Raw genomic sequence first — 26,263 nt, 5'->3', positions numbered from 1 at the left:
AAGTTAATATTTTTCATCAAATTTAATGAACACAACCTATAAAATATTTAGGTGTGGGTTTTAAATTTTAATTTTGATCTTCAACTTTTACAATGCACAAAAAGACATTTTAACTATCCAACTTTTAAATAAATAAACACATGAGTCCTACATAACACGATACACGTAGGACATCACGTAGGACAAAAAATGACATGTAGGACATATGTGTCTATTTGTTCAACTTTATACAAATTTAAGTGTCTATTTGTGCACATTTAAAATTGAAGGACATAAGTATGATTTGAAGCCAAGTTAAATGACACATTCATATATAAGGTCAAATATTTAACAAAAATTAGAGTAATTTTTTTGACAAACTAAAAAAAAACAAAAAAAATTGTTCAATATATTTAATTGATTATTTTGAACTTACTCAAACATAAGGACCATTTTGTCAATTTACGGAAGAATCCACACTTTGTTAGAAGTTAGAATGTGACCAAGACAATTGAAAAAGACTGACGAATCCAGAATTTTTACTTTTCAGCAAAAACAATTAACACGGTTCAAATCTTGTACGTTTTTCAGTAGCTAACTCCGGTCATGGCCGCCGCCGAGTGCCGCCCACCGGATCCCGGAGCCGACGACGACAATTCGATTCACGTCTCACTTATTGACGCTATTCAACACTTTACCGATCTAGACGTTTCCTTAAATAAGCTCGAACGCTTTCTGCGAGTTTTGGGTTTCTGTCAGTATTCCATTTTCAGCGCTGCACTATCCTGGCTGGCTTTTGTTGTCTTCTCCATTGTTGTGCCTCTTCTCGTAGTTTACTATGGTTACTGCTCTAACTGTGAGCTGTATCAGATTAATGACTTTGAGCTCGAAGTTCTAGTATGCCAATCTGTTGCCGCTTTCATATCACTGTTGTGCATCTCGCACAATCTCCGTAAATATCGCATTAGGAAGTTGCTTTTCGTGGATCGATACCATGGTCAACTGACTCATTTCAGTGAGCTCTATCTAAAGAAGATACGGGTAAGTGTTCAATCTCAGATCAGTTGTTTCGCCCTACATTGAATCTAAGTTCATGTTCATCAACTACATTATTTGCTTAGCTCGTTCTGTAAATTCAAAATAGTTATGCTAGTAAATTCCGGTTGGGGATAATTCCAACGCGCAATTACTCCCAATTTCTGATTTTGGGGAACTTGTTGCTTTCAGGTCTTTTATTATTTGGTGGTTTCGTGGATGGCAATATTCTTTTTGATGAAGATAACTCGTGAGGTCACTAGAGCTGTGCATATTCATGATGGTTCTATATGGTGGTCAATTGGAATTGTGGTTGCTTCACTTGTATCATGGGCATATTCTACCATTATATTTATAGTGGGAACTGCTCTGTTTCATCTGGTGGGCAATTTGCAAGTTATACACTTGGAACATTTTGGCGAGCTTTTGGAAATGGATATGGATGTCTCAGTTTACATCAATGAACATATGCGTCTGACTTGTTATGTGTGTAAAATTAGCCACAGGTTTAGGATGTTCCTCCTCCTGGAGTACTTAATAGTCACAGTCAGTCAATGTGTAGTTCTATTGCAGACAACAAAAAATCAAAAAGTCGTCAACTTCGTAAATGCTGGTGATTTTGTGGTAAGCATCAAGTTCTTTCATTGTCTATATGCATCTAAAGATACTCTAGACTTTTTAGCCTCACTTTGTAGATCTTAATGTGTAAAATCCATGTCATGATTGGCTTATTGTTACTCAATTGCACTGGCATTTGGTGGGGTTCCATGGCGATTCTACTTTTGAGTTTCTCGACAAGTTAGTTTATATGAAGGGCTGAAAAGTGCATTTAGTATCTTTGAGGCTTGTGTATCTTGACCATCAGATCTTGTTCTTGTGTCTTTTCTTTGTTAACTTGAGAAACAAAGTTGTCACATTGTTGGATATGCTCGAACAGAGTATAAATTTTTTGACACTAATAACATTTGTATTTAAGTCAGTACTCGGGCAGTACTGAAAAACTGCTCTAACAGAGTATATTAAAGCTGTTATTGACTGATCGTATTGTTTCCATTGAACTTCATATTCAGGTAATATCAATTGTTCAACTGGTTGGACTACTTATATGCCTGAATGCAGCTTCAAAGATATCGCACAGAGCACAAGGGCTGGGATCAGTAGCCAGTAGATGGCATGCTTTAGTTACTTGTAATAGCAATGATGCTTCTGTTTCCGAATCTTCATCTGATGGTAGAAATGTTGAAACACCAAAAACAGAGGGGCAGTTATCTGTAAATTATTCAGAAGGTGATTTGGAGTCCGCTGATTGTATGCCTCCACCTGCAAATATACAACTCACTTCTACTATGACGTCATATCACAAGAGACAAGCATTTGGTATGCAATCCAAACTTCTGTAAAAGTTCCACTGCTTATGCTTGTATTATGTTCTTATAATTCCCAAATGGCGAGATAATTTTTGTTGCAGACTAAATGATTTGATTCACTGAAGCACTAATATTTGTATTTCATTTTGAAGCATATAGGATGTCTGTTTGTTTAACAAATAGTAAACTGAAATAGTAAATAGTCCACATTGTTAGAATGGTTGATATACCTACATAATGCATATGCCAGTCTTTTTTGAGATCCTCTCCTTTGTTACCTTCCTGCATTTTATTGGCTGTGTGAGTTCTCTTGCGGAATTCTCTGCAGATGACGATAACAAGGAACAGTGTTAGCGTGCCTAGTTCTTTCACATGTTTCCTCCCCTTAAATCTTTATATCTCTTAGGATACAAACCTGTCCTCTGAAGTGTCTTCAATTACCTATATTGGTCTTAAAAAAACAATAACACGGTTTTCTGATCATTAATACTTTCTTAAGAAACATCAGCATAACTGTTAGAGGCCCTACAATAGAACCACTTCGGCAGTATGTCATCTTTAGATGATAGATCTATTAGTGAAGTGTTACTCTGATGCTTTACATTTAATGTCATATTTTCACAGTTTGATTGCTTCTTACTGAAAGTGCATTTCACTGAACATTTACAAGGTCATGTAATTTTTTTGCAACCTTGTAGCAAAGACACTATTTTGCCTAGAACTTGCTCCCTCATTTAGATAAATTTTGCAGAAGTATCTTCTATTGCTTTGGAGTTAAAATCCTGCTGATCATGAGCAAATTCTGATGAATTGAGGTTTTATACTGCCAGAGATACTAGAATCTCCAGGACAAACTGCATTTAGTAATAATCTCCATTGTCTTTACTAGTCCAATACAGATTAGTTAGTTATTAGTACTAGTATCTTGTCAGACAGGTGGGTGAAGCGCTAGGCAAAGGGAGTCTCATAAGATTAAACACTTCAAGTTTTTAAGGGTTGATGATGCAAGTGCAGTGGCATAATATTTATGATCACTTGGTATATGGTCATGGGACGTCTATAGTGATATGCTATGCACAATACCAGCAGTTTTATTTTATGTATCTCATAACAAGTGACGATTTTGATTCATCTTCTTAGATCACCCAACCTCCCATTACATCCTCTTCTTTGTTTGCTTCATATGCATACCATTCTTGTTATGTTTCCATCATATCTATACGAACTTCTGTAGTTCAGTCTCGTAACATTCTTTTTCAACACAAACAGCAAATAATGTCTAGTTTGCTTTATCTTTGCAGTAACTTATGTGGAGTCTAACCCTGGTGGTTTTAGCATTTATGGATGGAGGGTTGATCGATTACTCATTAACACGCTTTTCTTCGTTGAGATGACATTGGTTACTTTTCTACTTGGGATGACTCTAACAATTAAAGTGTAGGTGACATATACCAGACTGTAACAACAACAGCTAAATGACACATACAAGCAACTCCAAATGGTACTTCATGTGCATTGTAGCTCTCCTTGGGTTTCTCTTCAGGGAATAGCTAGAGCCAGTAACCTTTATTTCTTCCTAATGAAAATCAACTACTCCCCTGATTCCCATACATTTTGGATATCACTTTTCATCATGGTCCAAAACATGGAGTTATTCATTTTTTATCTCATAAAACATCAACTATATTCTTGTAAGAACAATGTTGTACAACCTCTGTAATACAAGTAGTAGCTAATACAGATTGCCAAGTGTCAAATAAGGGATTTTAATACTTTCAATATACCTAACAAATTGCAACTCTCGAGGCTGGCACAATTACCAAAAAAATCATTATCCTTGTTTTGAACATATCAAGAAGGAAGAAAATGAATAGATTATCTGCAGCATGATCCTTTTATCATCTGACGCACATAACGCCATGGTTTATCTAAATTTAGACCCATAACGATAAGCTTTACACTCATTAAAATATACAGTACTATACTATTCAATTAAAAAGGAAAATCATAAAATCAGTAGCTATCCACATAGTATTATATATTTCACCAATCTATAGCTCTGGTATTGCAACCAACTGCTAACTGTGTTCAAATTACCAAAAGAAAAAGAAGAAAAATGGTTAGCTTTGAGACATTTCTTCCTACCAATAACCCTGTTCAAAGAAAGAACAGTGGAACTATGGGTTATGATGTACCTGAAGGAGTAGACGTTAGGGGAAGATATGATCCTGAATTTTCCAAGATTTTAACTAGGGATGCTTTGCAATTTGTGACTGATTTGCAGAGGGAATTCAGGAACCATATTAAGTATGCTATGGAGTGCAGGAGAGAGGCCAAAATGAGGTATAATAATGGAGGTTTGCCGGGTTTTGATCCGGCAACCAAATATATTAGGGAAGGAGAATGGGTGTGTGCTCCTGTGCCAGCGGCGGTGGCTGATCGGAGGGTGGAGATTACTGGACCAGTTGAGAGGAAGATGGTCATCAATGCCCTCAATTCTGGTGCCAAAGTTTTCATGGTACGTTACACGAGTTTAAATTCTATATAATGATAACAGTGTAAAGTAAGCTAAGTTACCTGCTATAACGAGTTAAAATACTTATAAATCGGATTAATTCATTATGTATGAAATATGAACATGTCCTTTCACCATACAATTATAATTCATGTAGAGTATATTGTTGTCGATGCTGTAGTAGGATATGTCCATTTAGAGTTCATAGACTTTACTGATATAATATTCCACAGGCTGACTTTGAAGATGCACTGTCACCAAGCTGGGAGAATTTAATGAGAGGCCATGTAAATTTGAGGGATGCAGTGAATAGAACAATAACATTCCATGATCAAGCCAGAAACAAAGTGTATAAACTGAATGATCAGACAGCTAAGTTGTTTGTGCGCCCAAGAGGGTGGCATTTGCCAGAAGCTCACATCTTCATTGATGGTGAGCCTGCCACGGGTTGCCTTGTCGACTTCGGCCTCTACTTTTTCCACAACTATGCCAACTTCCGCAAGGCCCAAGGACAAGGATTTGGACCTTTTTTCTATCTTCCGAAGATGGAACATTCTAGGTTAGTGGTCCTCTTATTAGTTCAACTTAAGTAACAATTGAGGATTATATTTGTAGAAAATTAAGCAATTCTTGTTTTGTTTGGACAGGGAAGCTAGAATATGGAACAATGTGTTTGACAGGGCAGAAAAATGGGCTGGAATTGAGAAGGGAAGCATTAGGGCCACTGTCTTGATTGAAACACTTCCAGCAGTGTTTCAGATGAATGAAATCTTGTATGAACTGAGGGACCATTCTGTTGGCCTCAATTGTGGTAGATGGGATTACATTTTCAGCTATGTCAAGACTTTTCAGGGTCATCCCGATCGATTACTCCCTGATAGGGTTCAAGTTGGCATGGGTCAACACTTTATGCGGAGTTACTCTGACTTGCTCATCCATACCTGTCATAAGCGCGGTGTCCATGCTATGGGAGGCATGGTATGCCAATATCAACTACTTTTTAATCATTTTATGTTGTTTTAGTTCACTGCGTAACTGATTTTATGTTTCCAAGTTGCAGAAAACAATCCGAACTAAGGCAAATTTTATGAATTAGCTCTTAATTTTACATATTTGTATATTATGACTCTGAACTCAATAAAATGACATAAATGCCAACCATATGGACTAGGGAGCATTGGCATGCATTAGGTTAATTTGTATTCTTTTTGGTACATGATCTTTGATGCATAATAGATTTGTTGTATCCTTGAAACAGGCAGCTCAAATTCCAATCAGAGATGATCCAGCAGCTAACGACGCAGCATTGGAACTCGTAAGGAAGGATAAGCTCCGAGAAGTAAAGGCAGGGCATGATGGAACATGGGCAGCTCACCCTGGCTTAATTCCAGCCTGCATGGAAGTCTTCACCAACAACATGGCCAATGCTCCTAACCAAATCAATTCCATGAAGCGCCTAGATGCATCGGTCCTAATTGAAGAAGACCTACTGCAGAGTCCAAGAGGGTTCCGAACCATGGAGGGCCTCCGGCTGAACACCCGAGTGGGAATTCAGTACTTGGCAGCTTGGCTGACAGGGGCTGGTTCTGTTCCACTCTACAACCTCATGGAGGATGCTGCCACAGCTGAGATTAGCCGAGTCCAGAACTGGCAGTGGCTGAAATATGGAGTGGAATTGGATGGAGATGGACTTGGGGTGAAAGTGAACTTAGATCTGTTTGGAAGAGTGGTTGAAGAAGAAATGGCTAGGATTGAGAGAGAAGTTGGAAAGGAGAAGTTCAAGAAGGGAATGTATAAGGAGGCCTGCAAACTATTCACAAGGCAATGCACTGCACCAGTCTTGGATGATTTTCTGACTCTTGATGCCTATAATAACATTGTCATGTATCATCCTATTGGGTCGTCCCGGCTCTAAATTTCGCAGCTTATGCTGTGAGATCAATCAGGTGGCTTTGTGTTGTGACTACTGCTATCTTCTCAACAATAATGGTACGAAATGGAATTTCACCTTTAAGGAGATAGCTAATTATTCTAAGGCCCTTTTATTCAGCTGTGCTTTTTAATTCATCTGTCATCAGTGTTATGTCTTTCTCTGTAATAATAAAGACAACTGTTCATTTTTGTTATACTTTTCTAGTACATGTGAAGTTGAATCTTTTAATTTCAAGGGCTTTTGTCTTTTACATGTGAATAGCATAAGCACATGCATATATCTTTTTTCAGTGAATTCAGGATACCAGGGTCTTTTAAACAGAAAGAAACAATGAATATCCTTGGTTAGGTAGTGTTTTAACAACTGAAATTTTCCAGCGCGGATTGAATTAATCGAATTTCAAAGCAGGTATTAGCGAACTAAAATAAATAAAGGAATAGTAGGGACTTTTGGATTTGTTTGAACTCAAATTCAAATAGTTTCATGCAAAGTCTAGATGAAAAAACCATTGTAAGTGGGTAATTTATTCAGCTGATCCATCATAACTTGATCATTATGTGTTGCATGAGATTCATAGTATAATTAGGAGGTTTGACATATCGATAATCCTTAAATTTGTCAGTTAAATTTTATTTAAATATTTGAACTATGACATTGTCCTCGCAAATATTTTACCAAACAAAAGTACTACTCAGAGTTAACAAAGGAGAGAGAGGTCCAAACCGTGCAAATAATGCACATTCAATAGGCAATAAATGACATATTCCCTTCAAATCTCTGCAGATAAAGCTAGTAAAATCATATAATAAATTCTTTTGCTCAAGTTAATTAGATTAATTCTAAAAGATACTTCTTATTCTTTTTAGGATATTTATAATATTTACAAACGTTTATTTTATTTCTTAACATAATTGGATTGACATGTCCCGATTCACATGTTCTCTACATATAGACATCAGGCTTATTTTTCTTACTATAGTCAGGGGCTAATCTAGAATAATTTAGAATTTTTAGAATACGAATATCCGGACTTATTTTCTTACTGTAATTTGATTCACATGTTATTCTATATATATGATTTCCAAACTTCTTTTCTTTACCGTAATTGAACAATTTGAGACTAATTTAGATGTTTAGAATATGAATGCACCCAAAAAATGCATTAAGTGAAATTTGATCTCTTGTATGATTATTATAGAAAGTTAATGAAATCAGTAGATATCCACATACTATAAATTTCACCAATCTATAGCTCTTGTATTGCAGCCTGCTGCAAAGTGTTTGTTGAAATTACAAAGAAAGAAGAGTGGAATTATGGGTTATGATGTACCTGAAGGAGTGGACATTAGAGGAAGATATGATACTGAATTTTCTAAGATTTTAACTAGGGATGCTTTGCAATTTGTAACTGATTTGCAGAGGGAATTCAGAAATCATATTAAGTATGCTATGGAGTGCAGGAGAGAGGCCAAAATGAGGTATAATAATGGAGGTTTGCCGGGTTTTGATCCGGCAACCAAATATATTAGGGAAGGAGAATGGGTGTGTGCTCCTGTGCCAGCGGCGGTGGCTGATCGGAGGGTGGAGATTACTGGACCAGTTGAGAGGAAGATGGTCATCAATGCCCTCAATTCTGGTGCCAAAGTTTTCATGGTACGATTACACGAGTTTAATTTCTATATATTGACAACAGTGTAAAGTAAGCTAAGTTACCTGTTATAACGAGCTAAAATACTTGTAATACATTATGTATGAAATATAAACATGTCCTTTCACCATACAGTTATAATTCATAGACTTGACTGATATAATGTTTCACAGGCTGACTTTGAAGATGCACTGTCACCAAGCTGGGAGAATTTAATGAGAGGCCATGTAAATTTGAGGGATGCAGTAAATAGAACTATAACATTCCATGATCAAGCTAGAAACAAATTGTATAAACTGAATGATCAGACAGCTAAGTTGTTTGTGCGCCCAAGAGGGTGGCATTTGCCAGAAGCTCACATCTTCATTGATGGTGAACCTGCCACGGGTTGCCTTGTCGATTTTGGCCTCTACTTTTTCCACAACTATGCCAACTTCCGCAAGGTCCAAGGACAAGGATTTGGACCCTTTTTCTATCTACCCAAAATGGAACATTCTAGGTTAGTTGTGTTCTTGTTAGTTAATTTGAGAATTATATTCCAAGAGACTTTAGCAATTCCTGTTTTGTTTGGACAGGGAAGCTAGAATATGGAATAATGTGTTTGGGAGGGCAGAGAGATGGGCTGGAATTGAGAGAGGAAGCATTAGGGCCACTGTCCTCATTGAAACACTTCCAGCAGTGTTTCAGATGAATGAAATCTTGTATGAACTGAGGGACCATTCTGTTGGCCTCAACTGTGGTAGATGGGATTACATTTTCAGCTATGTCAAGACTTTCCAGGGTCACCCTGATCGATTGCTCCCTGATAGAGTTCAAGTTGGGATGGCTCAACACTTACTGAGGAGTTACTCCGACCTGCTCATCCACACCTGTCATAAGCGTGGTGTCCATGCAATGGGAGGCATGGTATGCCAATATCAACATGTTCTTTTAGTTCACCGCGGCATGTAGATTCGTGATTACTAACGATATAAATTTTATGTTTCTGAGTTACAGGAACCAACCCGAACTAAGGCAGTATTAATGGATTATCTATTAACTTTACATATTTTTATTTCTAAGACTATGATCTCAATAAAATGACATGAATGCCTACTAAATGGACAAGGAAGCATTAGCATGCATTAGGTTAATTTGTAATCATTTTTGTTACATGATAAATTTAATGCATAATGACTTTGTTGTACCCTTGAAACAGGCAGCTCAAATTCCAATCAGAGATGATCCAGCAGCTAACGAGGCAGCATTGGAACTTGTAAGGAAAGATAAGCTGAGAGAAGTGAAGGCAGGGCATGATGGAACATGGGCAGCTCACCCTGGCCTAATTCCAGCCTGCATGGAAGTTTTTACCAACAACATGGTCAATGCTCCTAATCAAATCCATTCCATGAAGCGCCAAGATGCATCCGAACTAATTGAAGAAGACCTGCTGCAGAGTCCAAGAGGAGTTCGAACCATGGAGGGCCTCCGGCTGAACACCCGAGTGGGAATTCAGTACTTGGCAGCTTGGCTGACAGGGGCTGGTTCTGTTCCACTCTACAACCTCATGGAGGATGCTGCCACAGCTGAGATTAGCCGAGTTCAGAATTGGCAGTGGCTGAAATATGGAGTGGAATTGGATGGAGATGGACTTGGAGTGAAAGTAAACTTAGACCTATTTGGGAGAGTGGTTGAAGAAGAAATGGCTAGGATTGAGAGAGAAGTTGGAAAGGATAAATTCAACAAGGGAATGTACAAGGAAGCCTGCAAATTATTCACAAGGCAGTGCACTGCACCAGTCTTGGATGATTTTCTGACTCTTGATGCCTATAATAATATTGTCATGTATCATCCTATTGAATCGTCCCGACTCTAAATTTAGAAGCTTTTTTGCTGTTAGATCAATCAAATGTCACTGCTATCTTCCCAACAATAATGATAGGAAATGGAATCTTATCTTTAAGGAGATAGCTAATTATCCAAAGGCTCTCTTATTCAGCTTTGTTTTTCAATCAATGTGTCATCATTGTTGTGTATTTCCCTGTAATAACAAAAACTACTGTTCCATTTTTTGTTCTAGTACATGTGAACCTTGTAATTTCAAGGGGATTGGTCTTCTCTATTTGCATAGCATAAGAACATGCATATATCTTCTTTGATACTTGTGTTAAGTTTTTTACTGAATTCAGAATACTAGGGGAATTTAAATAGAAAGAATACAAAGAACCTTATTATGCTTTGATTGTACAACTTGAGTAGTAAAACAAAATGAACCTACAAAATTATCAGAATTATTTCACACGCACCATTATCGAATCAAATACCAATAAATATTTTTTTATTGGAATTATTCAAATTTTAAACAACGCTGTATATATAACTTGGGCTTGATAGTAAATGAAGTGAATATAAAACAACAAAACCTCAAAATAAAAGAGGGTCAAATGAAAGAAGTCAACACCACACATAGATAGATAAGCTTTTGGTTTTTTGTACCAAGCACATATCAAGTACATGTCGATAAGCTTTTCCAATTATATTCTTATAAAGAAAATCATAATATTATTAGCTATCCACTTATTATAAAGAAAAAGAAGTCCACATATTATAAAAAGAAAATTATGAAATCAGTAGCTATCCACGTATTATGAATTGAAGAACCGAACACTTATAATTAGTTGTCCATCTCGGGTTGTTATCATATAAAACTTACCTTTTCATTGAAGGAAATATATTAGATCTTGCGTTTTTTAATGAATCAGTTTTTTATGATAGGCGAAAGATATCTTTGTATTTGTGTATGTATAGGTCCGGTTTCGTTTCTTGTGTGGTTGTGTTGCTGTCACTCTCAATCACACGTAGATTTGTGAATTTAGTGGACTGGAAATTTCTTCGCAGCTGGCATAATATGTTAATGGGCCACATTTGTGGGTACTTATTCTTTATCCACCATATTCTTCTTCTATATATCTTTAAATCCTCAACAAGAATTATTTGTGTTACTATAATTGGTCTGTCATCTACCCTTCCCCACCCTCCGTCTTATTTTACGTGACATTCTTTAAATTACTATTAAAAAAAAGGACATACATATGATCCCCCTTCACATATTCTTTGTATATGGTCCTAAACTTATTTTCTTATTGTACTTGAATAATCAAAGCTAATTTAAAACTTTTAGAATATGAATCTTTAGAATTTTTTCTTATTGTAATTGTATTCACGTGTTCTTCTATATATGGTATCCAAAGTTTTTTTTATTATAACGAGAGACGAGTTTAGAATTTTTAGAATATAAGTGCAGCACCAAAAGAAAAAGGAAAAAATTAGAGATACTATCTCATATATTCATTTTGAATATTCTATTTAGAATAAAGTCATTTAATTTTGTTTTATAATTGAAATAAATTTCACTTAGAAAGTCACTCAATTATTGATATTTTATTCAGAAAGTCACTCTATTGGTATTTTATTTAGAAAGTCATTCAACTAATTTATCTAATTCTTTCATTAAATTTTATTGGAATACAATTTTTGTTTTTGAACTAATTTTTTTAAAAAAAATACTCATTTTAATTATTTTATTAAATTTTGTTGAATACAATTTTTCAAAAACTATTTTCTTAAAGAAAAAACAATAAAAGATTGGTATTTGCTGCTGTGCGTCTTTTTGATTACTCTTTAATTACTTCATCAATTCCAACCTTTCTTTTTTGGATAAATTTCCAGCATATTTAATTCTTGTAAGACAATTGCTAGAATGGAAAAAGCAAAATTTTTCGTCAATTGCTAATGTACGTTTTTCAAAAAATTGTAGTTAAATAATGCAGCGGATCAATAAGTAAAATAGATATTTTATTATTTCTTAAAAGATAGTTTGAAATAAAAATCAGATTTCAACAAAATTTAATGAGTAAATTAATTAAATTTGTTGAATGACTTTTAAAGTGAAATATTAATAGTTAATCGACTTTCTAGTGAAATACCAATAGTTAAGTGACTTTTGAGTTATAAAACCAAATTGAGTGATTTTCTAGTACATGACTCAAAGTCGAGTGACTTTCTAAATAAACTAATCAAAATTGAATGACTATCTGAGATGCTAACTTGGAAAAAAATGCATCAAAGTGGAATTGATTTTTTGTCCTAGGAGTAAATAACTCAATATTCAACCAAATGCATCAATAAATAGCTTTTTTTAAAGCACAGATATTAGATGCAGGCACATATTTTATATCAATATTAGAAAATATATACATAAAATATCTAATTTTAGGAAGAAAAAAATTACAAATTTACTTTTTTTTCTCATTTTTAATATGTAAGTTTGCCACTAATTGGATTCACATGTTCTTCTATATACTCAATGCTCGAATCACTGGATTGATATGAATGTATTATCGACTAGCTGCATCCCTCACTGGGATGGACTAATTTACCTCTTGGCTCCTTGGATTTGGAAAAGACTTTTGAAAGTTAAAATGACTCCTTAAGCTTTAGCTATACATATGATTCACGAAAAGATCGGATTATAAATATCTATCATGTAGTCTTATTATATGAAATTTTATCTTGTATTTTATAAGAGACTGTTACCATATATTGAATATGTTACCTTCTGATTATATGACAACAACTTTATCAATTACGTCAAGCTTTCCTAAGAGACAAAACATTAATATAGAATTAATAACATTAATATAGAATTAAAAGGGGGGACCCAAAAAAAAAGATAAGGGCTTTTCAACCAATCACATATTGATAAGCTTTGTTGAATATATTATAAGGGGACTCATGAAATCCTTAGCTATCCACATATTATTATTCTTTTATTGAAACCAAAACAGAAAAAAAATTAAAAAAAAATAAAAAATCATGCAATCATTAGATATCCACGTTATGATGAATTTCATTAACTTAACCTCCCATTTGATCATAAATTATTAAGTTTAAAAATTTAAAAGTTTAATTTTTTAAATTGTGTTCGGACATGCATTTCAACTAATTTTTTTTTTTATAATTTGTTAAGGGGAAGTCTCAAAAATCCAAAAATTAATCTAATTGATAACTTGAGAATATCTTAACATCGGACTTTAAATTTCATAGCAAAATAGATATTTAAAAATAAATTTTAAATCTAACAGTGAAACGCTGCTAAAGGTCATGTTTCCCCCCTATAAATTGCAGCCATCAGCTACCTAGACTGTTCAGCGAGAAAAAAAGAAAGAAGTATAGTTGAAATTACCAAAAGAAAGAAAAAATGGCTAGCTTTGAAGAGACATTCACTCAACCCAAAACCACTGTTCCAAAAAAGAGTAGTGGAATTATAGGTTATGATGTACCTGATGGAGTGGACATTAGGGGACGATATGATCCTGAATTTTCCAAGATTTTAACTAGGGGTGCTTTGCAATTTGTAGCTAGTTTGCAGAGGGAATTCAGGAATCATATCAAGTATGCTATGGAGTGCCGGAGAGAGGCCAAAATGAGGTACAATAATGGCGGTTTGCCGGGTTTTGATCCAACAACCAAGTACATTAGGGAAGGAGAGTGGGTGTGTGCTCCTGTGCCGGAGGCTGTGGCTGATCGGAGGGTGGAGATTACTGGACCAGTCGATAGGAAGATGGTCATCGATGCCCTTAATTCTAGAGCTAAAGTTTTCATGGTATGCCATATCCCCTGTCACATCTCCCTTCCCAAGTTAATACCAGAATAGAAGAACTCGCATTTTAATATAACTAAAACGAAAAAAAGGCCAGTGTGAATTACATTGAAGGAAATATGGTAGCACTGAGTGGAAGCATATCCAGAATACGTGCACTTTGTTTTTCTTCCTACATATCATAGTGATGTAGTTCATAGAATTCACTAATATGATATTCCACAGGCGGACTTTGAAGATGCACTGTCACCAAGCTGGGAGAATTTAATGAGAGGCCAGATAAATTTGAGGGATGCAGTAAATAGAACAATAACATTCCAAGATCAAGCTAGAAACAAAGTGTATAAACTGAATGATCAGACAGCTACGTTGTTTGTGCGCCCAAGAGGGTGGCATTTGCCAGAAGCTCACATCTTCATTGATGGTGAGCCTGCAACGGGTTGCCTTGTCGACTTCGGCCTCTACTTTTTCCACAACTATGCCAACTTCCGCAAGGCCCAAGGTCAAGGATCTGGACCCTTCTTCTATCTACCCAAAATGGAACATTCTAGGTTAGTTGTGTTCTTGTTAGTAAATTTATATAGTCTTGAGAATTATATTCCAAGAAAATGTAGCAGTTTTTGTTTTGTTTGAACAGGGAAGCTAGAATATGGAACAATGTTTTTGAGAGGGCAGAGAAATGGGTTAGAATTGAGAAAGGAAGCATTAGGGCTACTGCCCTAATTGAAACACTTCCAGCTGTGTTTCAGATGAATGAAATCTTGTATGAACTGAGGGACCATTCTGTTGGCCTCAATTGTGGTAGATGGGATTACATTTTCAGCTACATCAAGACATTCCAGGGTCACCCTGATCGAGTGCTCCCCGATAGGACACAAGTTGGCATGGCTCAACACTTTATGAGGAGTTATTCCGACTTGCTCATCCACACTTGTCATAAGCGTGGCGTCCATGCTATGGGAGGCATGGTATGTCTACATCAATTCAGTTTCTTTTTTTAATTCTATGTTCTTTAAATAATTTTACACAAGCATATTTGTATTATTTTGATTAGGAACTCAAATAAAATGTATATATTACCAAACATATGGACACGAAAACATTTGCATTCTAGTAGGATGTTATGATATTAAAAAGTATGCACATGATCGTTCCCACATTGGAGCGATGTAGGCGTACAATAGGAAATACTTTAGTGGTTGTTGATATGTATGAAAGATCCTAAGTCGGTTAGTGTGTGGCTCCAATTTCTGCATTAGGTTAATTTGGAATTTCTTGTACATGATCAAATTGATGCATAATAGCTGTGTTGGATCCTTGAAACAGGCAGCTCATATTCCAATTAGAGATGATCCAGCAGCTAACGAGGCAGCATTGGAACTTGTAAGGAAGGATAAGCTAAGAGAAGTGATGGCGGGACATGATGGGACATGGGTTACTCACCCTGGCCTAGTTCCAGCATGCATGGAAGTCTTCACTAACAACATGGGCAATTCCCCAAACCAAATCCATTCCATGAAGCGCCAAGATGCATCCATCCTAGATGAAGAAGACCTGCTGCAGAGGCCGAGAGGGGTCTGTACCTTGGAGTGCCTTCGGCTGAACACCCGAGTGGGAATTCAGTACTTAGAAGCCTGGCTGACAGGGCTTGGTTGTGTCCCTCTTTACAACTTCATGGAGGAAGCTGCCGCAGCTGAGATTAGCAGAGTCCAGAATTGGCAGTGGCTGAAATATGGTGCGGAATTGGATGGAGATGGGCTTGGGGTGAAAGTGAACTTAGACCTGTTTGGAAGAGTGGTTGAGGAAGAAATGGCTAGGATTGAGAGAGAAGTTGGAAAGGAGAAATTCAAGAAGGGAATGTACAAGGTGGCTTGCAAGTTATTCACAGGGCAATGCAGTGCACCAGTTCTGGATGATTTTATGACTCTTGATGCCTACAATAACATTGTCATACACCATCCTATTGGATCATCCCGGCTCTAAAACTTTGAAGCTTTTCTTTTCCTATTAATTTGTTGTCTCTGTATTATAATTTTTTTGATAAGGTGAGATAATTTGTTGTCCCTGTATTGTTAATTAGTATTGCCGTCTTCACCCAGTAATGATGAAAATAAATGGAATTTTGCCTTTAAGGGGATTGCTTATCCAAAGGCTCTCTAGTTCAGCTTTGGTTTTCAATTTATCAGCTATTTGTATCTTTACATTTAATAAAGGAAATTGTTCATTTTGTAATCCTCATTATCTTTTTAAGTACGTACCGTATTTGAACATCTTTCAAGTGTTTTGTCTTCTATATGAGCATAGCAAAGTCAGCTAAAAACATGCATTTTAACTTGAGCTAACATTGTTTAAATTCAAAATACTAGTCTACATAGATTTTTATAGTTCCACGCCAAGTCTTGAGGATTTTCAAATCACAGCCTGACTATGTGTGTGTTATGCGAGATTGAGAACTAAAATTGTTCAAAATCAGTAAATCTGTGAATTCATTGCACAATTCTGGCAACACAAAGCTATATGTGTAAAAGAAGGTGTTATTTTCACCCAGTAGCCAGTTTACCATATTATTGAAGTTATAGGAGCATTCAGATATTTCAAATTATTTAACAGGTTGTCAGTTTTACAAACTTGAGGCAAAGCAGAGACTGCACTTGAGCTCTTGCCGAAGCATTGACAAATATCAAAACAAGGTTTCTGGACAGGTACATGGCTACATGCAATGGCGGAGACAAGATTCTCAGTAGGGAGATTCAAAATATAAAGAAGTAAACATATGAAGAAGTCAAAGAGGATTCAAGATCTACCATTTATAATAAAAATTAATTTTAACCATATATACACTATCTATGAAAATAGCGTCTCACTCGAATAATGGGGTTATTGGGTACGAGTGAACGACATTAAGGAAATAAAGAAAGTAGAAAGAAAAGAACCTACTTGAGCTCTTGACGAGGCAAACTAGACATGGCAAATAACTTGGTGGCATTTCACCAGTGAGGGTTCATCTACATCTGTACCCAAAAACCCCATTATTCCAAATTCCTTCTCTTATTTGAATAACACATAAAAATGAGAGAATATTTCACCTGAATTAGCGAAATTGAACCATTCTTGATCGATCTTCGTAAGTGAACAATTACACACTCAACAACAGGGAAGCAATTCCTTTGATTGAAAGCTCAAACTAACTGTTGCAACGGAAAGCTTAAGATCAACAAGGTAGTTGAAAGGATAACAAGGAATAGTAAACAAGGGATAGAAGGGAGATGAAAAGCATAGACTCTGAAACGGAAGAGAAAAACGGATTGAATTGGAATGAGGAGACACAGACACTCCAACAATATTCGCATAAACCTAGTTTGCTGCCTCAATTATATTCAACTTGGATCCCAAACATAGTCATTTAATCTGTTATTGGGCTGCTTTGCCAATACTGGTACACCCAATAAGAACCTTGTCCTCAAGGTTCGAGTAGTAAAACCTTAACACCAAAAACATCGTAGTCAAAAGCCCATAGCTGAACGTAGGCAAAGAATTTCCTCACATGCTCTGAATCCTTGAGAGACCTTCCGACACTATTTTGGTATCCAAAGAATCTCCTTAGTAATGTCCTACAAGCAATTCCACAAGAAAGTCGTGTGGCCAGCTACTGGTACAACAGTGGCTCCTGTAGCCTCACAGAGTGTTTTGATGCTTGCATAATTTTGGTACTCTCCTGATGGACTGTATTCCTATACGAGAAGGTAAAACATTGTACTCTACTTTGTTGTGTTGCCTTAGTGTCCGATCATATACACTGTTATGAATGTGCTCATGGGTGGTACTAGCGAAGTGAAGTAATATTCGTAACCTCGGACATTTTCTGCACCAAACTTGCGCACAGCAACTCAAACGCACACTGAAAAACTAAGCTGAGCTCTTGCATACAATAAATCATTGTTTTGCAAGGTACAAAGCGATCAAAATGTGTGTTGACCAATTGCTTTGTTTGTTCCTTATGCCGTTCAAGTCCAGTTGTGTGGGTACTTGAAGAATTCCTGAAGTATCTCCTGGCAGCTAGCAAGCCAAGTAGCCAAACCAAGTGCCATAGAAGAAGCGAATTTCTCACGCCATATAGGAGGAGCCAACTGGGATGCATAGCTGGGGAACATCCTACATAAATCTGGTCGAGTGAGTTCGTATGGTACGACACCAATACTAATAAGCTTTGTCCCTGTAAGTTATCTTGACCATTTCACTCAGTTGTAAGTTAATACTTGAATAAGCTGCATGTTTCGTAGCTATCCATGTAACAATATTGTATTTCTCAAGTATTACAATAGCACAAGGGATGAGCGTAGAGGAAGAAGTCTTGTTCTTGAGAGAAACCATCAAACTAGCATTGAAACATAGCAGAACCCCCACAGATGGAATCCATATCAATGAACAGATTTGCATTGCAAATGACTATCTAGAGTCTACCAAAGATAACATATCCATGTTGTATTAAGAAGAACAAACTGAATACTCCCTCACAGTTGTATGCTCGTTCATAAGCCTCTATCCGTCCAATCCAACAAACAACACATTCCTTGGTATTCTATCCAAAACCGTGCGACAATCAGTAAAAGCCTTGCAAACTCAAACTCATGAAAACAAACTCAAAGCACCACATGCATTTCCCGGAGCACGATCGAAGAGAATGAACTGAAATAAATGCTGCACAAATTTGAACCAATAACAAGTGGATAAGCCATTTTTCATGCACTCACACATTGCTGGATCCCTAAATCGACTAAAGATGGCTGGTTGAAAAGACATCGAAAATCTCATGGTAAAACAGATTTATCATCAGTTACAACAAGCTTCAGATGTCAAAATTGGCATTGTAACTCAAAACTCATTTCGCTGGAGACTTTCATCAAACACTATCTCCTCAATATTTAATGGCATTGTAACGCAAACAGATTTGCTTATCACCTGAATCAGCTGCAAAAGCAATCCCTCTGAAATCAAAAACAGTATCAAAATTTACCACAAACGACGCTGCTCATAGATTAAATTATTTCGTGGATTGAATTTCACTTGACTATCTACGAGTTCCTGAATGTTCATCATCTGGTAGAATATTGGGGATGATATAAAATTCATGGTCCAGGCTTATTCATGAGTAATTTTTGGTTTCGCAATAATACAAAATGTTCAGTTTTTGATGAAAATAAAAACTCGTAGAGAGTGATGGAATTGGAGTATTATTAAAGAAATCAGTGGAGAGAAATCATTACCATATTATCTCTCTAGTGAATTTAAATGTAACGTCTTAAATAAGTGAGTTCGATTTAATTTGGTGATTTGACAAAATTAAATCATCATGCAATAAATGAGTTAATTATAGTCCCCTTATGTTTAATTGGGTTGAAATATGATATAATATGTTTTATACATTAAATCATTGTTTATTTGTTTATATGTCTGTTATAAAATTTGCTTAATTGCTAAAGCAAACTTATAAATCTTGTTTTGTTTTTTTTGGTATATTTTCATGATTATATGTATATATACATATTACATAAAATATTGTATATTTCCTCACTGAGCACAAGCTATTCCCTTCCAATATCATATTATGAACAAACACAAAATTTATATTTGTATGTTATAACAAAGTTTATATAATTACATTTCATAGCAAACATAAATATAGATAATTCGCTATACATACACAAACAAAATCAATTGTATAAGATATACATATAAAAAAGAAACTAATTGTATAATTCGTTAGACAAAGCAGTTGTATACAAATCAATTGTGAAATTTGTGTATGTATAAAACGAAAAAGAGAGAAAGACAAAAAAAATTGGGTAGAGGAATATTTGTATTGTATAATTTTAAGTATATAAGACGAAGATATATGTATTTGCAAGTGTATATACAATATTCTCTCGCTTTATACAAACATAAACACAATTTATACAATTCGTTTCCATTTGTATAAGCAATAGAGGCAAGGGTGGCAAGCGAGATCTGGGACAGTGGCGAGCGAGATCTGGGAGAGGGGAGAGAGGAGAACGAAAATATATGTATATATATATATAATTTTTTCTCGCTTTATACACACATAAACACATTTTATACACTTGTGTTTGTATAAAAGTGATAGGAAGCGAGCGAGAGAGGAGAGGGCGAGCGAGAGTTTGAGGGAGAGGTGACTAACAAACAGTTTGCTACAGGGCACAATTAAATCAAAGTCTGGTTATAGCATGTAATTTGATTTATTAGTTTGTCATTATATACAATTTTTTCTCTCTATATATATATATGTGTATTATTATTACTACTACTACTAAAAGTAGAAAGAGTCTGAATCAAAAGTTAAATTATAAAAAATATCCCTTATTTATTAATTTATTTTTTCTTAAATTCATTTTTTTTTAAAATAATTTTTTATTTAAAATCAACTCTATAACTATCCTTCTTCATTTTCATAACTTATATTCTAATAATATTTAGTGATCTTGTGGCTTTAAATCATACATATCACCTTCTTTAACTCAAATTAATAATCTCTATTTATTTTATGTCTTTTCAAATTCATAACCAAAACAATATATTATAATATTATTGAATATCATAATTCAATAGATAATAAATGTAATATTCATTATTTTTTTAAAACTAAACGAATTGACGATCAATACATTCAAACTCTTTTCCAAAAACTATCAGCAGGTCTTGTGTTATACATTTATTATTTATTAGTTTTTGTATTATGAAATTTACACCCTTTCATTTATTATTATTATTATTATTATTTAATTGATGGTTTTTTGCTCTATGTTTTTCCTTTTGTCATTGTTTGTGTTTATAGCACATTTAATTTCATCTTGACGTAGAAATTGTCGGACAAAATTTTGTGCAACTCTTGGAAACTCAACTATTAGTTGTTGACACCTGTAACCCTTCACGATATAGATGAGTCATTAAATTTCTTCAATTTCGAATAATTAGTTTTTATAAAATTGAAAATAGTTTGCAAGTTAATTTAAATAAATTATAATTTTTCAAATAATGTATATTATTTTATATAATTATGTACACTATTATTACTAAATTTTATAAATATTTCAAAAAGATTTTAGTTTTACATTTTAATATTTGGTTAATTAAGAGTTTATATTTTAGAATTAATTAGTTTATAATTAAGTTAAATTATTTTTACCCGTTAAGATTAAAAAGGTTGCTAATTAATTAATAACAATTCGTCTTATGTCGAATTGAACCAATTGCCTCAATTTGATCGAAATTGCAATTCACGTGATTATTTTCTTATGTCTTGATTTCGTTTTCAAGACGCTTATTCATCCAATTTATAAGGAAAATTGGCCCATATTTGAGCCCATATGTTCATCACCAAACAAATCCCGCAGACCCAACACCAACAGCCCAACTAACAATACATACGAGAGATAATTGTATAGAATGACAAATTAATAATGTAAAATAAATATAATAGTTAGTGTTTAATTTATTTATGTTTCATAGTAAACTGTTTGTCCGTCCCTCTGTCCCTCATATTATTGCTCGTCACTCTCCCTCTCTCGCTCGCTTCCTGTCGCTCGCCTCTCTCACTTTATACAATAGAATTGTTTAAATTGTGTTTCTGTTTGTATAAAACGAGAGAAAATTGTATATACATATGCAAATATATATATATATATATATATATATATATATATCCATACTATACACTTATAATTATACAATACAAATATTTTCTTGCCCTAGTCTCTTTTGTCTTTCTCTGTTTCTCGTTTTATACAAATTCAAATTGTATATAATTTTTCTCATTCTCGTTTTATACAATTCAATTCAATTGTATATTACCTATCCAAGTCTCTTTTGTCTTCTTTTTCTCGTTTTATACAAATTCAAATTGTATATTGTTCTCCCTTTCTCGTTTTATACAATTCGATTCAATTGTATATTCCCTACCCAAGTCTCTTTTGCCTTTATCTCTTTCTCGTTTTATGCAAATTCAAATTGTATATAATTTCTCTCTTTCTCGTTTTATACAATTCGATTCAATTGTATACAAACTCGAAATTTATACAGATATACAAACACATACGGTTGAATTGAGAGGCTAACAATGATTTATACAAATGGGAGGCTAACAACAATTTATATAAATGGCATGCAAGCGAAATTATACAAATATGAAGAGGAACCAACGAATTATACCATTGCTTCTTTGTATATATATCTTGTATATGTATAGCGAATTATACATACACATATATATATATATATATATATATGTTTGCTATGGAGCACAATTACACAAACTTTGGTATAACATACAAATTTGAATTTTATGTTTGCTATATGTGAAAGTTGCCCTATTATTATGATAAGGACATTTTTAAACGAAAATATTTATAGCACAAGTATTTCATCACCAAAATATAAACGTAGAACATTTTTACTTATTTCAAATAATTTAAAGACATTTTTCCAAAAAAAAAAAGAAGAGATAAATTTGACCAGTTCCCTTGTGTATCAGATTAATTGATCATGATGTTAAGGGGAGATTAATTTTAATTCACTGGCATACGTAAAAGAATGAAAAATCTCGAAAAAGAAGTAATCAACTTCTTGAAATAACTATTGAAGTTATGGGTGTTAAATAAGTGGATTCAGAGCCTTTTTGATATTAGTGCTAAAAATTATTTATTTTTTGATATTTTTTAAAATAGCTTTTTAGATAGTGTTTTTTCAAAATGCAATTTGTGTTTGACAAATTTATTTGAAAAGTATATACGATAAGCAATTTGTGTTTCGCTAATTTTAATTTAAAAGTGCTTTTGAGAGTCAAATTACGAAAAATGACAAGTATCGAAGTTAAATTACGAAAAATGACAAGTATCAAAGTCAAATTACGAAAAATGACAAGTATCAAAGTCAAATTACGAAAAATGACAAATATCAAAGTCGAATTACGAAAATGGACAAATATCAATCTACTTTTAATAAATTATTTTATTGAAGAGAAACGATTTTAAACATCTAATACAAAAACTTTAATTATATTTTAATCTAATTATTTAAAATGTACATATTTAAATTTTCAATGAATATTGATAGATCATTATGGTTGAAAAATATTGGAATAATGAATCTTTTATTGTTTCCTTTTTTTGACTCAATCTTAGGTATTATCTCTTTTTTTGTTATAATACACTAATATTTTTTTAAAAAATCAAATTAAAATAAAATAATACGTAAGTTAAAAGAAAAAATAAATTTTGCACTAAACCTCATGTCAAACAATCGTTTTAATTATCAAAATAAAAATATTTCAAGCACCCTTTACTAGTTTGCCTACTTTACACAGAAATAAAGTTACTGGAATCAAATCAACCATCATCACCACCATGCAGTCAAATGGAAAAATATATTAGTATAAAAATCTTTATTTAATATCAATTTTATCTTTTTTAGGTAAAAAGTAGTAGTGACAAATTAGTAGAATTTATTCCCTATTTATAGTAACTTTTCCATAAAATATGGTGTTGCTCCGCTTTAAGACAGCATCTTGTAGGGCTAAACTATGTAATAAAATATTATTTGTTTATTTTTACTTGTTCGCTGTTTATATTAAAACATAAATAATTCATTAATTTATATTGTTTTATCTTAATTACATTATATATAAAGATGTGTTTTAATATTTAGATAACTTATAATTAATAGTTTGTGATATAGTAAAATTATTATTTTTTTAATTATTTTTTTAAAAAAATATATCAAACTAAAGATGGCTAAGTAAAAATAAACGAAGGGAGTATAGTAATCCCTCCGTGATAATGTGTGTGGTATATAGTATGGTTCTATATTTGCTAGCTCTTTCATATTATTCGTTGAGAGAATACTAAAAATAAGGCCGAACTCATAAATAGATTTTCTAAATTTGTTGGATTTTTTCCCTTCAGGTATCTTAACTACGTCATTTTCCAATGAACCATCCATAATTTGTATCTTTTGAATACCGTTGACTGATTTTGAATGGTTTTTCTATTATAAATGTCTTCAATTGTGTTTGTATTTTAACGATTTTGATCGAAGGAATGAAGACAAATTGTGTGTTAGTCTCATTTTTTTTAATGTGTTCAAATATAATGACTTGAAGTGAAACACAATTATTCTCGAACAGTTTCATTGTCTATTGGACTAATGAGTTCTGTAACAACATGTGTATCCCTCCTATAATACCCTTCACAAGATTTGGTTCCACATCAGTCAACTGTGTTTAAAATGAATAAATTATGGGTGGTTCAATTATTCAATAGAAAAATAACATAGTTGAGATATCTAGGGAAAAACCTAACAAGTTTAGAAATTTGTTTATGTATTTGACCTAAAAATAACGTAGTTCCCTACTGATTAGTAAATTTTTTGTGTATGGAACAATATTGATTATTTTTTAAAGGAAAATTATATATAATAGCAAACTAATAACCTAATATAAATGGAGTAGCTAGGGCTTGATTTAATTGTGCTCCATAGCAAACGTTTGCAAAAAAATTGTCAGGCGCCTCTCTCCCAAATATCTCGCTCGCCACTCTCCTCCAATCTCTCGCTCGCTTCCTCACTTTTTATACAAACACAAGTGTATAAAAATTGTTTCTAATTGTATAGAGCAGAGAAAATTGTATAAATACATATATTTTTGTTCCCCTCTGCCACTCTCACAAATTTCGCTTGCCACCCTCGCTTTTCTCCTTATACAAACAGAAGCGAAATGTATAAATTGCGTTTCTGTTTGTATAAAGCGTGAGAAAATTGTACATACACATGCAAGTACATATATTTTCGTCCTATACACTTATAATTATACAATAAAAATACTCTCCTGCCGAGTTTCTTTTGCCTTTCTCTCTTTCTCGTTTTATACAATTCGATTCAATTGTATATTCCTTGTCAAGTCTCTTTTGTCTTTCTCTCTTTCTCATTTTATACAAACTCATAAATATACACTTATAAAAATACAATTCGTTTTATACACTTCGTTTTTATACAGTTTTCTGCCCAAGTGTCTTTCTCTTTCTTGTTTTATACACTTCGTTTTATACAATTTGCTTCAACTGTATATGTATAGTGAGTTACACAGTTTCTATGTTTGCTATGGAGCGCAACTATGCAAACTTTGTTATAGCATACAAATATAAATTTTTTATTTGCTATATGTGAAAGTTTCCCTTTTTTTTTACTACTCCAATATTAGGATATAATTGGAATTATTATCAACTTCGATATTAAATTTCTGAAGTGATAAGCTTTATAAGCTAAAATGATCTACACTAGATTGGAACGAAGGGAATACTCATAAGGTATAAAATGAGATCTCTACCGTTAAATGTTTTCAAATATAGAAATGCTTTGAAAATGCTAATCGTTAGGTGAAACTTCAGATTGTGTTTATTTTTTTAAAAAAAAATCGTTGGCTAATCAAATTGAAAAATACTTTTTTATAATTAAACTAAGTTGAACTAGGTCAAAATTCCAAAGTAATTTGAAATATTTTTATTTTTTTTTTAGTTTTTGATAAACAATTTTATTACTGTTCAAAAACTTTAATAAATTTGATCGAACACCTTAACTCTCTAAGACAAATTTTATTATTAAAAATAAGTTATACTTTCGAGAAGCTTGATTAAATAGACTAATATATTAGTGACAGGTAATAATACTATTCTAGGAAAGTAATGAGGTGGAGGTGTTTATTTTTGGTTGGAAGAAATTATTATTAATCACCAAAACTAATTTAATTTAATTTTTTGTTGCCCTAAAAGCAGCAAATATTCTACAAATTTAGTATATTTGGTTCCTTGGATTTGGAGAAGACTTTCAAACTTGAAAGTTGAAACCTAATCCAGCAAGAGTCCACTTTTTTTATTTTTTTGGTGTTTAATTTTGGTACCCATGTCAACACGTGGCAACTTTTGGATGCTAATTTCCAACTTAAGCTAATTTATTTATATATAATAATAACATAATTATAATAATCCTTTTCCAGTATTTGCTGAAACTTTCATTATTATAATTTGCTTTTATGTGTTCAATTCTGGTTGGTTTCATATTATCTAAATATAGTAGTACGCCA

General features: G+C 33.5%; 4 protein-coding genes and 1 long non-coding RNA gene across 6 annotated transcripts; 4 read left to right on the top strand and 1 right to left on the bottom strand.

Moving 5' to 3' along the window:
* Positions 1-411: 411 nt before the first annotated feature.
* Positions 412-4,123, top strand: LOC107015271. Its single transcript, XM_015215488.2, has 4 exons — positions 412-1,020; positions 1,207-1,638; positions 2,085-2,391; positions 3,683-4,123. Exons 1-4 carry the CDS (start codon positions 586-588, stop codon positions 3,820-3,822), a joined length of 1,314 nt encoding a protein of 437 aa, XP_015070974.1. The 5' UTR covers positions 412-585; the 3' UTR covers positions 3,823-4,123.
* A 185-nt stretch (positions 4,124-4,308) lies between these two features.
* Positions 4,309-7,063, top strand: LOC107015270 (malate synthase, glyoxysomal-like). The gene is made up of 4 exons (XM_015215487.2): positions 4,309-4,899; positions 5,130-5,455; positions 5,544-5,874; positions 6,155-7,063. Exons 1-4 carry the CDS (start codon positions 4,498-4,500, stop codon positions 6,809-6,811), a joined length of 1,716 nt encoding a protein of 571 aa, XP_015070973.1. The 5' UTR covers positions 4,309-4,497; the 3' UTR covers positions 6,812-7,063.
* Positions 7,064-7,735: 672 nt separating this feature from the next.
* LOC107015269 (malate synthase, glyoxysomal) lies at positions 7,736-10,526 on the top strand. Its single transcript, XM_015215486.2, has 4 exons — positions 7,736-8,482; positions 8,651-8,976; positions 9,053-9,383; positions 9,676-10,526. The coding sequence occupies exons 1-4, from the start codon at positions 8,144-8,146 to the stop codon at positions 10,330-10,332; spliced, it is 1,653 nt and encodes a 550-aa protein (XP_015070972.1). The 5' UTR covers positions 7,736-8,143; the 3' UTR covers positions 10,333-10,526.
* A 3,110-nt stretch (positions 10,527-13,636) lies between these two features.
* LOC107014498 (malate synthase, glyoxysomal-like) lies at positions 13,637-16,350 on the top strand. Its single transcript, XM_015214426.2, has 4 exons — positions 13,637-14,121; positions 14,344-14,669; positions 14,756-15,086; positions 15,445-16,350. The coding sequence occupies exons 1-4, from the start codon at positions 13,717-13,719 to the stop codon at positions 16,099-16,101; spliced, it is 1,719 nt and encodes a 572-aa protein (XP_015069912.1). The 5' UTR covers positions 13,637-13,716; the 3' UTR covers positions 16,102-16,350.
* On the bottom strand, positions 14,343-19,384 carry LOC107014500. Of its 2 annotated transcripts, none has more exons than XR_003577370.1 (3): positions 17,205-19,384; positions 17,052-17,129; positions 14,343-14,646 (listed from the first exon to the last, which is right to left on the bottom strand). It is a non-coding gene; the product is annotated as an uncharacterized LOC107014500 (long non-coding RNA). The 2 variants fall into 2 exon arrangements; XR_001456237.2 differs by having other exon boundaries at positions 14,508-14,646; positions 17,056-17,129.
* Positions 19,385-26,263: the final 6,879 nt, after the last annotated feature.

This window comes from Solanum pennellii, chromosome 3, assembly GCF_001406875.1.
Source record: "Solanum pennellii chromosome 3, SPENNV200".
Taxonomy (NCBI): Eukaryota; Viridiplantae; Streptophyta; class Magnoliopsida; order Solanales; family Solanaceae; genus Solanum; species Solanum pennellii.
This window is presented reverse-complemented; position numbering and strand designations above follow the sequence as displayed.

Coding starts and splice junctions, on each gene's coding strand:
- LOC107015271 (XM_015215488.2), top strand. CDS start 586: ATGGCCGCCGCCGAGTGCCGCCCACCGGATCCCGGAGCCGACGACGAC. Junction 1,021..1,206: donor TCTATCTAAAGAAGATACGG/GTAAGTGTTCAA, acceptor TGTTGCTTTCAG/GTCTTTTATTATTTGGTGGT. Junction 2,392..3,682: donor TCACAAGAGACAAGCATTTG/GTATGCAATCCA, acceptor TTATCTTTGCAG/TAACTTATGTGGAGTCTAAC.
- LOC107015270 (XM_015215487.2), top strand. CDS start 4,498: ATGGTTAGCTTTGAGACATTTCTTCCTACCAATAACCCTGTTCAAAGA. Junction 4,900..5,129: donor CTGGTGCCAAAGTTTTCATG/GTACGTTACACG, acceptor AATATTCCACAG/GCTGACTTTGAAGATGCACT. Junction 5,456..5,543: donor CCGAAGATGGAACATTCTAG/GTTAGTGGTCCT, acceptor TTGTTTGGACAG/GGAAGCTAGAATATGGAACA.
- LOC107015269 (XM_015215486.2), top strand. CDS start 8,144: ATGGGTTATGATGTACCTGAAGGAGTGGACATTAGAGGAAGATATGAT. Junction 8,977..9,052: donor CCCAAAATGGAACATTCTAG/GTTAGTTGTGTT, acceptor TTGTTTGGACAG/GGAAGCTAGAATATGGAATA. Junction 9,384..9,675: donor TCCATGCAATGGGAGGCATG/GTATGCCAATAT, acceptor CCCTTGAAACAG/GCAGCTCAAATTCCAATCAG.
- LOC107014498 (XM_015214426.2), top strand. CDS start 13,717: ATGGCTAGCTTTGAAGAGACATTCACTCAACCCAAAACCACTGTTCCA. Junction 14,122..14,343: donor CTAGAGCTAAAGTTTTCATG/GTATGCCATATC, acceptor GATATTCCACAG/GCGGACTTTGAAGATGCACT. Junction 14,670..14,755: donor CCCAAAATGGAACATTCTAG/GTTAGTTGTGTT, acceptor TTGTTTGAACAG/GGAAGCTAGAATATGGAACA.